Raw genomic sequence first — 15193 nt, forward strand, 5'->3', positions numbered from 1 at the left:
TTAGTACACAGCCTTATATTTCTGCACTCCAGAATTCAACATCTTGCACTTATTAATATTAACTACAACTCCACTCCTTTGTCCATGTCAAAAGTCTTTTCAAATCTTCCTGAAGAGAATTAACATCAGCAGTGCTCCTTATGATTCTTCCAAACTTTGCATCATCAGCAAACAACTGAAGATTCCCAGTCAATACACAAAATATATCATGCAAACATGCTAAACAGCAGAGGTCCAAGAACAGAGCCCTGGTCAGACACTGCTCCATCATGCACAACCTGCTGGTTATCATTCAGAGAGCCATTCTTCCATCTAACCAATATACTATCTATTCCAATCCTCTGCAGCTAGTACATCAACTTATGTGGTAATCTATCAAATGCTCTTGCAAAGTCCGGGAATATCACTGTATTATTATGATTCTCCCTTATCTAACACACTTTTTACCTTATCATAAAATGCAAGTAAATTGCTAAAACAGGACCTACCATTTACAAATCCATGCTGACTTTCATAAAGAATGCTATGTCCATCAACCCAATCCTATATTCTTTTCCTAACCAATCTCTCCAACACATTGACCACAACTGTAATTATTCAGATTGGTCTATAGTTGGAGACTTCTGTCCTAGAACCATGCTTGTGGAGTGGTACTATTTTGCCTTCTTTCCACTCCTTAGAAACTTTACCCACCACAAAACTCATTAAATAACCAGGTCAGTGGTATAGCCAACTGGTGTGCACATTCCTTAAGAATGCATAGTGATTTGTCTGTCATCCAATCCAATCAACACCTGATACACCTCTGATTCTCTCACTTTGAATTCTCCTAATACTTGCCTCCCTTCTATATATTGCACCGCTTCATTTACACCAGTATGATATATGCTTATAAAGGGCTCGTTCAATAATTTCACTATATTCTTTGCAACTGTTATTCTGCTGCCATAACTCTTCACCAGTTTCCACCTTCCATAATTATTGTTTCTCTTGCTTGCCATATAGTAGAAAAATTCCTTTGTGAATAATTCGTTGGTCTGACCAGCCAGTCTCCTCTCATTCTTCACTTTTCTTTCTTTACCATGCTCGTCACCTTTCTAGCCTGCACTTGATACTCTTTATGGATCTGATTACAGTATCAAGTGCAGGCTAGAAAGGTGACGAGCATGGTAAAGAAAGAAAAGGTGAAGAATGAGAGGAGACTGGCTGGTCAGACCAAGGAATTATTCACAAAGGAATTTTTCTACTATATGGCAAGCAAGAGAAAGATTATCTACTCCATAGCATTTTTTCTTAATCCTTGGTATTATACATTGCTTTTTTCAGATACTGCCTTGTGAGGTTTCCATGCATTGTTAAAATCCTTTCTGCTCAGCTCATCTACCCAACATACTGATGCTAACTACAGAGCTTCCTAAAACCACTCTCCTTATACTTCCACATATATATCCATTTTTGGCAGTAACCTTTTCTTGTTTCATCACTTCCCAAATAAGCAGCTCATGATCGCTCTCACCAACTGGCAGCAGTGTCAACACCTTTTTAACAACTACATATTTCAAAGTTATCACCAAATCCAAAACATTAAAGCCTTCAGTTGCTTCAGTCACATGCTGCTTAAGATATTTATCTCTCAGAAATTCAACAAACTCACTCTCCTTGTTTCCATATATTATCTCCTCCTTCCATTCTTTATTTCTGTGATTAGTTTCCCATCAGGATCACCTTCTTTTTTAGATGGCCAACTAATTTGCTTAAACATTTCACAATCAGTATCCTCTGCATTCCCTGGCCTATAACAGTATCCTGTCACACATACTCATCTGTTTATTTCAACTTCACACCACACAGATTCAAAATCTGTGCCTGCACTATTAACTTCCCTCTTATTTTTTCATTCATATTTTGCTTGTGGCATATTTCACCTTCTATCAAACTATTCTTCTCTCTAGGTTGAGATTCTCCCTATTCTGGTGCAACGAGGTCGGTTCTCATAATATCTAACTCACTGAGTTCCTCCCATTGCTTACATTTTGTGCATATATGCATTCCCTTGCCACATATTCAACTGCCAGGACTCATACATACCACAAGTACTGCATGCCACAAAATCCTGTAGTATGTTATGCAAGATATAGTCCTTAAATGGGGGCGGACTTGGTAATATGACATTTGTAATTGCAGCTGCTGCCATCATTCAAACAGTGCCGATTAACTACTACTACAACTAAATGCCAAATACTATGTTATATGCTCTACTGTGAGCTAATTTACTTACACATTACTATAAGTATAAACTATATTTAACTATACTAAATAACGAAAACTTATCTTTTTCTCTTTCACTGCAGATGCAGCCGACTCTGATCTCGCCTTCTTGGTAACCCAAAAATAACAATATAAACAACAACTAAACTCCAAAAGCAGCACCACTAAATAACACTTGTATTACTGAAAAAAAATGTAGCACAATTCACGACAGAAGTCACACTATACACCATTTAAAAACATTTTTTTTTTACCACAGCTCAAATCCACCGACACTTTCTCTAGCGACTCTAGCCTTACCCCATTTCTGGTAATCATTTCCTACTCTGCTGTTTAGATCCCCAACAAGGACCAACTTTTCCTTTTTCATTGAGCCAGCTGCCTTCTATAATGTCTCAAAAAAATTCCTTCATTTCTTCCTTGGTAGAACCTTCTTTGGGATCATGAGCAAAAATAAGTCTTATTGTCCAGTTCCCCATTCTGATATTTGCTCACATCACTCTACTACTTGATATTGCCTGCCATTCAAGAAGATTATTCTCATATTTAGTATTGAATATTATGACTACTACCTCTTTTCCCTGAATGCTATTGACAGAATATAATATTTTGTATTTGTCACTTAAAAAGATCTTGGCTGCTTTTGTGTTTCTTTGTTTTAGATATGCGTTCAGTCCCGACTGTTATGTGGATCTGGTACTTAATGAATCTGGAGGTTTCCCGGCACAGGAACCTACTCACCAAACTACAATTCTATGGTCTGCCTTCCTCACTTTGCAACTGGCTAACTTTCTTACTTGTCCCTCACTACGTGCCATTGTGGACATCTTACTCTCCTCAGATTTTCCTATCAATGCAGAAGTATCCCAGGGTTGTGTTCTTTCGCTCATTCACTTCCTCTTGTACATAAACGACCTTCTGTCACAGACTTCCAATCCTATCCATTGCTTTGCCAACAACAACAGTATAGTTCGTTCCTCCTTTCATTTGACAAACCTGTTAGTGCTTAAGTAGCTATATCCCAATGGGACAAGGTCAACCTTGTAAACTTCAAAGCCACTAAAACCCAGTTTTGTCTGATCTCTCGCAAGAAAGAGCTTGCATCCCTCTCCCTTACCTTCAGTAATACTAAAATATCCAAACATGGTCAGATTTCTCTTCTTGGGCTGACTTACACCTCAATCTATCCTAGCACAACTATATTTTAATTATAGCTTCTGCAGCTGCCAAAAAATTTGGCATACAGCTGCTAACTGTATACAAAACCCAAATTCACCCAGCCACAGAATATTGCTCTCATATTTGAGGTGGTGCACCAAAATCCTCTCTAAGATTGCTCAATTCTATCAAGAAGATGGCGATCTGGCTAATTAATGATCCCTCTCTCATAAACCCACTTCAATCCCTCTCTCAGATATTCAGTTTCTGCCTTGTGCCTCTTCTACAGATACTTTCATGGACAGTGCTTTGCTGAATTGGCCACTATTATTCTTCCACTCTCCTCCAAAATCATTAAAACAAGAGCCAACACCATTTTACACCTTAAAACTCTCTGAACCAACTTCGCTGCCCCCTCTTTTATTTCATCTACTTTTGTTCTTTGGAACAGTCTCTCCCCACTCTGCCTTCCCCAAAGACTACAACCCTCAGCTGTTCAAGCAAAATGTGATCAGACTCCTCCTTTCTTCTATTCATCTTACCTGCACATGGCACTTTTGTGCTATAGGTCTTGTTGCTTTTCATGTGTGTGGATCAGATATAAAAAAAATATCCCAATGATCAATCCTTGGCCCATGGTTATTCAATCAGCTATTTGTTGATACAAAAATAGGTAGGGTAATCAGGAATGCAACTGATGTGCAGCACATGCAGACAATTTGAATAGGCTGGAATTATGAACATGTTAAAATGGTTGTCCGTTTAATGTCAGTAAATATAAAGTTATTTTATTTAGTGTACACTTATTCAATAGTATTATATAGTATTCTGTTTACTATACACAACATTCCTGATGATATGACCTGTTCTGGACTGTTGTGTGCATAACTTGTCTCCTGGTTTCCAAGGTGATGCAGATATAGTGGGAGAGAGAGATCGACTATGAAATGTAGATTAGGAGGAGAGATTGACAATTTGTGAACTTCAGACTAGCAAACAGAAAAAAGAGGGATATATGGGTAAATGATAGAACCACCAACTTCTGATAGTATCACACAGAAGACACCAATAGATTGAATTTTTTTATTTTATGGAGAGTGAGAAGAGGACAAGTTGGCATTCAATGGAAGTTCAGAAGGAATGTAATCAAGAAAGGGATGAAAACTAAGTTTTTTCCTGAGTGGTGCATGATTGCAGTGACTGCCTTTGGAGGTGGTGAGTGCAAGGTTGTGTGAATGAATTCAAGAAAAGGCATGACAGTTGGAATGGGTGATATGTGGATAGCCTCCTTCAGTGAGTCGCTAAATTCTTGATGGTCTCTGCTAATAACAATTTACATGCCAATCAAGAGCTTACTTATAAAAAAAAATATACAACATTTGAACATGAGATCCTATGCTTTCAAGTTTTGTTTTGTTTTTTTCTCAGTGCTTTTGTCTAATCTCTGAAAACCACCAGTTTTAGCACCTGTCAGACCAGTAAAATTCTTTATTAAAGAATAATAAAAGGTGAATTGAGTTACCTCTGTGTTCATTTTTTATTTGGTGAAATATCAAGAAAACGTTATGATAGCACTTTAGAAACTTCAAATACAACCATAGATTGGCTGCTTGGCTATAAAACAGTATTGCATATTTATGGTCTTTTAATAAGCTGATTGATAATTTTAAAAAGTTTGATTTTTTCACAGCGTTGATATTTTTTAGAAATGCTATAGAACTTTATGAGATTAATGTTGATATTCAGTTTATTGAGCACCATTTGAATTGAATACCAATATCTGTATTGAATACAAATTTTAGCTCTTCCTGGTCAGGCAGTTGAGTAGCATAATCACTCTCCAACCAGCAGGTTGCAAGTTTGAATCCAGCCATGGATTCAGGTGTTTGGTGAATGTTCTTATGAGAGGTGTGAGACTACTGCTATGCTTATTGGTGGTATGAAGTGACTTGAAAAAAATTCATGTTTGGTCTGTAAAGCAGGATTTTGGGATAATGTGAAAATAATAAAAATAATTTGAGAAAAAAAACTCTTAAACCACCCATGGGACTAATGTAGTATATGTTTGCAATCTTTTATAGCTAGAGTCACAAAGCAGAATAAGATGCAGAATAATTATTTGTTTCTTATGTTGGCTTCAGTTATTCTTACTAGTATTGTGATACTATAATATTACCATGGAATCACGAACTGTGTAACTAATAATTTCATAAGATCGGAGAAAAGACAGCTGTATGTGATTGATGTGAGTTGTTTCTTCTATAATGCTTTTAAATGGAGAATGGCTTTTAACAATTATTATGATATATTTTTGAGGCCAGGAAAGGTTGTAAACCTGTAATACATTAGACCATTAGGTGGGCTAAGGTTTATTATTTTATTTTATCTATGTTTGAATTACATTGTATATTATCTTTAATTTATATGATATAGGAATTAGAATGCAATGGATATAGTATTTTCAGAAAGTACAGAGGGAACAGAATTGGAGGAGGATTTTTCTTAATGATAGCAAAACAATTAAATTCAAATTGAGTGGAGGACATGGATTCAGAGGCAGTTAATTTCTTTCTATGTAGTGCGAGATAGCCAGTTAGTGTGAAAATGTCAATGGGATGCATTGACAAATCAGCACAGTAAAGTGCAGGTTGAGTAATTATGGGAAACTTCAACTATGGGGATGTAGATTGAAAAGAGGAATGGTCACAGGGAGGAAGCAAATGGAATTTTTATAACTGCTAAAAAAGAATTACCTGAGACATGTAATTGAGGGAACACGAACTTCAAGACTGCTGGATCTAGTTGTAGCATCAGAGAACTTAGTAGTAACCAGTGTAGTCCCTTGCTTTCCTTGCAGAAAGATCTATGGAGATTATCAGATATGCAGAATTTTCTGTTAAGGAGGGGATATGTGTGGAATTACAAAGCAGGTGATTATGACAAACTTTGAGGAGTCAGTTTAGAGCAATACAATGGCAAAAAAGGTGAGAAATATTACCATTGCATCGGAAGTGGTCAAGGGATATTTGAAGAAAGCAGTATTAGACTGTATATCTAGAGGATAAATTATTAAACTATATCTGCTTAATAATTTAGCATTATTAAGCAGGTGTAGCTTTAGTATTTGTCCTCTACTGTTTAATTTATACATCGGTGATATATTAAATGATTGAAGGGGAAATATTTAGTTACTTTCTGATGATGAAAAGCTGGAAGAATGATAGTCAGTGAAGATGATGCAGATCCTGAGGACTTAAATAGACTGGCCACATGGACATGGATAAATGGCTGCTAGTTTAACATTGGCCAGGTGTACGGTCAGGATTTGTAGTTCATGGCGAACAGGGAATTGAAGTTGAGAGAACATATTGCGAAGGTAGCCAAATGGCATATCAAGTTAAGTAACTGTTGAAGAACACACTAATATGTAGGGAGAAAGAGGCTATTATTCCCTATTATAAGGCTTTAATAAGACCGCATCTGGACTACTTAGCACAGATCTTGGCTCTTGGATTCCATGGAAAGGATCCAGATGTGAGTGATAAAGATTGTGACTGGTCCATGGAATGCTCCTTATGAGATCAGATTGAAAGTATGAAATTCACCATCAACTAGTCTTCAAAAACTAGTTTATGGTGAATAAAAGAGAATGTATTGGAAACATATTAGTTATTAAAGTAGACATAGATTTTTTTTTTTTTTTTTTTTTTCAGTATATGGTAGGTGTCATTCCTTGAAATTATATTAGAGTGCAGTTAGCAAGAGTGATAGGACTAGATTTTTTGTTTTGGAGAGTAATGAGTGGGTTGCGAGAGGTAGTTGTGAGTGTTTTATCAATGAATGATTTCAAGGAGAAATGTGATATGTGTTCTGTGAACAGTGGTTCTCCTTCGATGAGTCTTTGACACCATGGAGATGCCTGAGAAATAATAAAAAAATTATTGGTTAATATAATCCAGAAACCCTGCTGTAGAAAACGAATGAAACTTTTTCAAGCCCACCTAGACTCAATGTAAATCATTGTGCCTAACCATATACTGATTTGATTTATTTGCTTTTATAACAATAGTGTGAATTAAATTATGTTTGACTTACTCTTTCATAGTTTGAAAGATTCATGAAAGTGATAATGTTTCTTTAATCCATACACACAGTTTTTCATCTACATATAACTTTTCTTTTCAAATATGTGTCTTTATAGGGAGGGTACGCACTTGGTGTAATGCATATAGGAGCTCCATGTTGTGGAATGAATGCAGCTGTGCGATCTTTTGTCAGAAATTGCCTTTATCATGGAGATACAGTTTATGGTATTCATGATGGCATTGATGGATTAATAGAAGGCAATGTAAGTTTTTCATAACCTGTGTTTGTTATATTTTACTTATATAAATGTGATAAAGAAAAAGTGCAGGATATTATAATCTTTGTAACAATTAATTCTCACTCTAAAGAATTCAGCCTTTCAGGTTTTGTGACTCACATATTTGTTTTCCCTTTTACACACAAGACCGCAAAACCTTATGTATATATTTTTTAATAGTTTCTTATATATCTTCTGTACATTTTTGAGTATTTTTGTATCTTACTGTGATTTGTAACAAAAAAAAAAAAGTGTTGTGTGCATGCACATACTAGTCAGAAAGGAAGTGCACACATCTAATAACTGCATGCACAAAATTTTTACTTTCAGAATTTATAATTTACATTCAATAAATTTTGAACATATTATAGAAATTAATTATATGATAAATCACTGTGACTTATTTTATTTAGCAATTTCTCCATTGTTTTCATTCCAATTTTACTCTACCCATTCAACATAATACACTCTAGTTAGTTACTTTTAGTCTGTGTCATTAACAAAAACAATGAAACCTCTAAACATAGAAAAATATGATCTTGGCTCCCTTAAAAATCAAGAAATAAGATAAATTTTTAAAGGAACTGGCACAATCCACTGCTGTTAATGTTTCTGATCCCACCAAGCATCCTTACCCTAAAGATGAGATTGAGGATAGATGGCAGAAATTTAAAGAGGGCATAAAAAAGGCAGTAAAACAAACAATTCCCAAATTTGAGAAGAAAATGAGTAAACCATGGATGAATGACAAGATACTGAAAATGATGGAGGAATCGTCCTGAATATAAGAGCTTAAACAAAGAGATCAGGAAAGAATATAGGATTGCAAAAGAACAATTGAAAAGAATTGCTCAATAACAACTGCAAGGAAATTGAACTTCTGGACAAAAAGCACAAAACCAGAGAACTTCATGAAAAAGTTAGGGAGCTAACTAGCAAATCTTGCAAAAGGGTAGGCTCTCATTGCATTGAAGATACCAGTGGAAACATCATGATGGAGAAAGACAAAATAAGGGAATAAATGAGTAGATTATTCAAAGGAACTCTACAATCATGATAGAATAGATAAACCAATGCAAGAAGATTTGGAGAGGGCCTACTATTCTTACCTGGGAAGTAACAAATGCTATTAGGAAACTGAGAATAGGAAAAGCTCCAGGAATGGATGGAATTATGGCAGAATATCTAAAGGTTATAAGATCACTGACTGACATATGTAACAAAATATACAAAACTGGACACCTGCCAAAAGATTTTAAGCACTCAATGTTCCTATCAATACCTAAAAAATCGAAGACAATCAAATGTGAAAAGTACAGAACAATCAGTCTGATCTGTCAGATAGCAAAAGTTATGTTATATATCATCCTAGAAAGAAATAAACATAAAATCAAAATGGAAATTAATGAAACACAATCTAGTTTTCAAGAAAATAAAGGAAATAGAGGAGGACTCTTCAAGATTAGAACTATTATAGAAAGATATCTGGAGAAGCAAAAAAGAAGTCTATTTATGTTTTATTGAATATACAAAGGCCTTTGACAATATACAACATGAACAACTAATCAAATTCATCAGAAATTTAGGAGTAGATGGTAAAGATACCAGATTACTGATAAATCTATATTGGGAGCAAACTGCCTCAATAAAAATATCAGGAGAAATCTCGGAGGAATTCCCAGTAAAGAAGGGTGTTAGACAAGGCTGTGTTATTTCTCCTATATTATTTAACCTCTATACTGAAAATATCTTCCAGCATTTAGAAGAATTAAATGAGGCAGGAATATAAACAACTTAAGATATGCAGATGATACAGTACTGCTAGCTGAAAATAAAAAAAGATCTTCAAAACCTACTAGAAGAGATGCTGAAGCTAAGTGAAAAATATGGACTTAATTTCAACTTCAAAAAAACCAAAACCATGCTGGTAACATGAGAAAAAGGGAAAATACCTGATATTATTATTATTATTTGGCACCTCCAGGGAGTTCAAAGACTCATTGAGGGAGGGCATCTACTCTATCTCCACAACTCAATCAACCCACTAAATATTAAGATCAGAGGAAATACTTTAGATCAAGTAGAGAGTTATATATATTTGGGTCAACTAATTATAGAGAATGGAAAGTGTAATGAGGAAATATTAAGAAGAATAGAAATTGCTAGATCAACCTTCACTAGCATGGAAAACATTCTGACCTCAAGGGAAATTCACACAAAAACAAGAATTAGGCTGTCCAAATGCTATGGTCAAGACTGCTATATAGAACAGAAACCTGGACAATATCAAAATATTGCGAAAATAAATTAAAAGCCTTTGAGGATCTTCAGAAGAATTCTTAGAGTCCCATGGACTGCCAAAAAAAAAAAACGAATTTAGAAAATTAGAGATGATTGGAGAAGATAGGAATCTGTTGAAAACCTTTAAGAAAAGGAAAACCACTACCTTTGGTCACATACAAAGGCATGAATCCCTACAAAAAACACTTCTAGAAGGAATGATACAAGGAAAAAGAAGAAGAGGAAGACAAAGAACAGATTGGATGGGAAATATTAAGGACTAGACCTTTTTGTCCTATAAAGAATGCAAAAGAGAGGCACAAAACCGCTCATGGTAGTCAACCTCCTAGAAGGAGATGACATCTGAAAAGACAAGTCTGTGTCATCTGGCGAACTGACACTGATATCAAGTTGCAGAGGCATATTTCTTTAGAGTGTCTGTCATAGACATTGCAGCCACTTGAAATCATGCAAATGGTGATAGATTTTTGCAGCTAAGTGAATTTAAGTTGAATGAGTTAGTGCTTGATATTTTAGAGGTTAAAAGGGCAACATTAGTATGAGAAATATTACATTAATAGTTTTAGTGCATTAAACCCTCAAAATGTTACTGTCAAAATTAAAGCAGTAAAAATCTGCAAATTTGTTTAAATTTGAGAGTGACTGGACAAATATTGAGGGCAGTGTCAATGTTAAAGAACCCAATTCACAAAGTTGCACCTTGTGAAATATTTTTTAATATGATGAAGTTGTGTACTTGTATTGTTGAGATGCTGTAGTGCTGAGAAAATTTTCAAAAGGCAGAGTGTGGGATGATATGTGAATTTTGGATTTTTTAAAGTGTCAGATATCAAGTCAGTCACATTTGGGCAGTGTAGCAACACTAAGAAACAAAAACCTCAATTTGAGATTGACTTGTTGGCATGGTTCATGAAAGTCCAGCTGAAAGGGAAGAGAAACTCAATTAACACCTCTGTAGCGCAATTGAAAGAATGACGGTACATTGCGCCCTTTGATTGGAATAGGCCTAAGTTTGATTCTCATTGTGACGGGAGGAATCTTTATGTGGACTTTTTCAATCGAAGGTGAGTTAGCCGATCTCATATGGAGGTAGCAGGGTTTTTTCTCCTGGAAACTTGAGTTTTTCATCCCGCATACAGACAAATCAGCCCTTCAGAACACATGCAATTTACAGACAAAAAATACTAGTTGTGGTGGTGGTGGGCAGTAGATGGCATTGATGGAGATGATTGGTAGTAGAGATTCGGTGTAGTGGTGGAGACAGTTGTATAGCAGGTGTCCTCCTGCGATGAGTCTTCAGACTCCTTGGAGGTATCACTATGAGAAATATTTAACGTGCTCGATACAAAATCTTTTAACAAAGATGTCACAACAGTAGATATTGTTGACTTGCAGGAGGTGAGTGGGTAGGTAAGTGAAACTTGTCAGCTCAATATTGTAGTATGTAAGGTTCTGAAATCTGGCAAGAAACAATGGAATACAAAGTATACATTTGAAGGAAGTAGAGGAGATGAAAGAGAGAGAGATCTGGTAGTGATTGTGAACAAGGATCTGAAGTTCAGGAACTACATTGCACAATATGTGAAGTCATTACATTGGATGATGTCGATGATGCAAATGACCTTCTTGTGCAGAAATTGTAGTATGGTTCCATTGTAGAAAGCCATGATCAGGTCTCATAGATTATCGTGAACATGTTTGGTCACCTATTTTTCCTGGTGATGAGGATATGTTAGTTTCCAGAAAAGATTCATGAAAGTGGTAACTGGTCTTTGGAGTATGAAGATAGATTAGGGAATGCAACTTCCAAACTCTTATGAATAGGAGGAGAAGAGGGAGATATGGTTGAGACATAAGTTGGTTACAGGTTGTTACCAAGTTGACATGGAAGAAATTTTTCATAGAATGGGAAAGATGGGGGGGATAGAACAAGATGCCACCCTGTGAAATTGTATAAGGAGGGTTTTAAAGCAAGGTTTGATGTGCTTTTTGTGTCATAGTTTACTTCTCATGAGGAGTCTTTGACTCCATGGCATTATAATAATAATAATAATAATAAGACTTCAAGTTATAAGGGTAAAAATGATTGTGATGTTATGTTTCCGAAACATGATTTTTTTTTTAAATGACTTGAAAAATATGCCATTCCTATCTTGCATTCTATTCGGACCAATTTCCCCAGTTTCTTCTTCTTCTTCTTCACTTCACTGGGCATCTACAGATGCCGTATGGTCACTCCGATGCTCAGTGATGTGCCACACCAGGCCTTGCCATGTAGTCCTGTTGTTTACTTTTCTGGCGGCCTCAACTCTCTGAAGATCAGTCACTCCACACACACCATCCATCCATCTCATTGATGGTCTACCCCTGCCTCTTTTTCCAGGAACTTTACCTTCTATTACTGTTCTGAGAAGTCCCCCTTTCATCCTTTCTATGTGTCCAAAATATTTTAACTTTCTTCTGTCAATATCCTTAAGAAGCCTTAAAGTTCTGCTGATCTTTTCTAACACCCATTCATTTGTATGCTTTTCAGTATATGATATCCTCAACAGCCTTCTGTAACACCACATCTCAAAAGCAGATATCCGTTTCTTATCTGACTTCTTTAGATTCCAAGTCTCACATCCATAAGTCGCTGTTGGAAAACTATTGCATCCAAAATCCTCAACTTTGTTTCCATGGAGATAGATCCATCCTTCCAGATTTTAGACTGTTGTTTTAGCCATCCTAACATTTTTCTGATGTCTTCTGAACAGCAGTTCTTCACATTAATAATGGATCCCAGGTACTCAAACTTGCTGACTTCCTCAATTCTTTCTCCATTAAGGTACACTTGTTTCTCAAGAGCTTTTCTGTTTGTATTTCCTTTGAGAACCATAATCTTTGTCTTGCTAGGATTGAGTTGAAGTCCTCTGTTATTACTGATCTTGTTAACTTTGTCAAGAATTAGTCCTAGTTCTTCCATGTCATTACAAAGGAGTACTGTATCATCAGCATACCTCAGATTACTGATCAATCTACCTCCTATCCTAATTCCTGTCCTGAGCTCATCCAATGCTTCAGTATATTAATGGACTAGAATTGAAAACTTCTTCCTATGCACTACTTTTGGGCAATGGCTCTATGTTTCTCTTTTCAATCCATTCAGGACCCTATCTGTTGTGAAGTACTGCATTTAACAGCAAGCCAGGTGCACAGTTTAACTTGTTTTCGCATTCCCTAAAAGTGCAAATGATAAGTTAATTCATAAGGGAAACTATTATTGCTGTCATTGGTATGAGTGTTGCTTTCATCCAGTGAAAATGTTATCTCATACAATGTGCAAAATTTACACCACCAGAAGTGGTGACACTTCTGGTGGTTAGTGAATTTTGTTCAGATAGCAATTGCATACATGACCAGTTTCATAATGCTTACAATAGAAATTGCTGATACACTTCATTTCTTAATGTGCATCTTCAAGGTACCGTGGTTCCCCAAAAATAAGACCAGGTCTTATATTAATTTTTACTCCAAAAGACTCATTAGGGCTTATTTTCAGGGGGATGTCTTATTTTTTCATGTACAACAATCTACATTTATTCATTTACAAAAATCTAGATTTATTCATGTACAAAAATCTACATTTATTTAAAATTATAATTTATATTATCATTTATTTTAAGTATTAATGTCAATTTTATTTATTTATATTTAATTATATATTAATATTATTATTTTATAATTCAATATGTCCGTCGTGTGTTGCAATGGACGTACTAAATGTGTTCTTCTGGCTGGCGATCTTAACTGGGGCTTATTTTTGGGGTAGCGCTTATATTACGAGCATCCTGAAAAATCATACTAGGACTTATTTTCGGGGAAATACGGTATGTACAGGATATTGTGGTAGCACAACAAAATTGTGTTATTAATAGATTTCTAAGGAATCTGTTATTTGTCATCTTCAGTTTCATCAGATCTTTCTGTTCAGTTTTCCATTGGATCTTTTCTCTGCTCTCTAGTTATTAGACATTTATTTTGCTAACCTTTTCCTTCCTATTCTGGTTGTGGCTATATACCACCTTAGATTAGTTCTTGTTTCTGTTTACTCATTCTTGAATGCAACACCAAGTGCTTTTCAGGCTTTTAATATGATTTTGCCATCAGTTCCCCTCTATAGTGTTTTGCATTTCTCATATAGCATCTGTGGTTTTAGATCAACTGTTTTAATTATAATTAAACTCTCAATTCCCTGAGTTAAAATAGGCTTTTACTTTTTGTATATTTCTAATTCAGTATTTTGGTTAATTTCTCTCTTATTCCATGTAAATGTATTCATCTGTATCCCCACCATACCTGTTTTGCTTATTCCATTGTTTATTATTATTAAATGGATATCTTATTGGAGTCAACACCCATCACAGCAGACCCACACTAATTATTATTCACTTGGGGTGATGGTGGGCAGATATTTGAAGAAAAGATTTGTGAAGGTGGTAACTGGGCTTTGGAATATTGGGTATGAAGACAGATTGAGGGAATGCAAATTTCCTCAGTCTGTGTTCATAGAAAAATAGCTCAAAGGATTACTTAGATGTTGAAGAATACATTGACAATAAAAGATAATCCTCTTTATATGGATATGATTCAGCCACGTCTTAACTACTATGAACAGATTTGGTCACCTAGTTTCTTGGTGATCAGGAGGTGGTGGAGAGGATTCAGAAACAAGTGACCAAGCTGGTGAGATGTCTGTGGAATGCTCCCTATGAGAATAGATTAAAGGTTTGTGGGTTGCAGAGTTTAGCTGATGGGTGGAGGAGAGAGAATATGGTGAAAACTTATCAGTTTTGAAAGGAATTCTATAAGATTGACACAAAAGAAATTTCTCAATACATAAGGAGTTGGGGAGAACAAGGGGTCACCTCTGGAAGTTCTGTAAGAATGCAGTTAATAAGGGTATGCAGACTAGATATTTTGCTTTGAGAGCAGTGGATGAGTGGAATGGATTGCCAGAGGTAACTATGCGTGCCCCAACAGTAAATGAGTTTAGGTTTTCAATAAACACTGGTTGGTAAAGTACTGGAGGCTTTGTGAGTAAGAAGTCTGCTCATCACACTT

At 35.6% G+C, this 15193-nt stretch overlaps 1 protein-coding gene across 3 annotated transcripts in view; it reads left to right on the plus strand.

Moving 5' to 3' along the window:
• Positions 1-15193, plus strand: part of LOC150100974 (ATP-dependent 6-phosphofructokinase-like) — a 308202-nt gene that overhangs the window by 167270 nt on the left and 125739 nt on the right. For all 3 annotated transcript variants that reach the window (XM_090401413.1, XM_090401415.1, XM_090401414.1), the window contains exon 12: positions 7628-7774. In XM_090401413.1, the coding sequence (XP_090257539.1) occupies positions 7628-7774 (147 nt within the window). The remainder of the gene's footprint in view (positions 1-7627; positions 7775-15193) is intronic.

This window comes from Typopeltis vanoorti, chromosome 12, assembly GCF_054136105.1.
Source record: "Typopeltis vanoorti isolate ZY-2024b chromosome 12, IOZ_Tvanoo_1.0, whole genome shotgun sequence".
Classification (NCBI taxonomy): domain Eukaryota; kingdom Metazoa; phylum Arthropoda; class Arachnida; order Uropygi; family Thelyphonidae; genus Typopeltis; species Typopeltis vanoorti.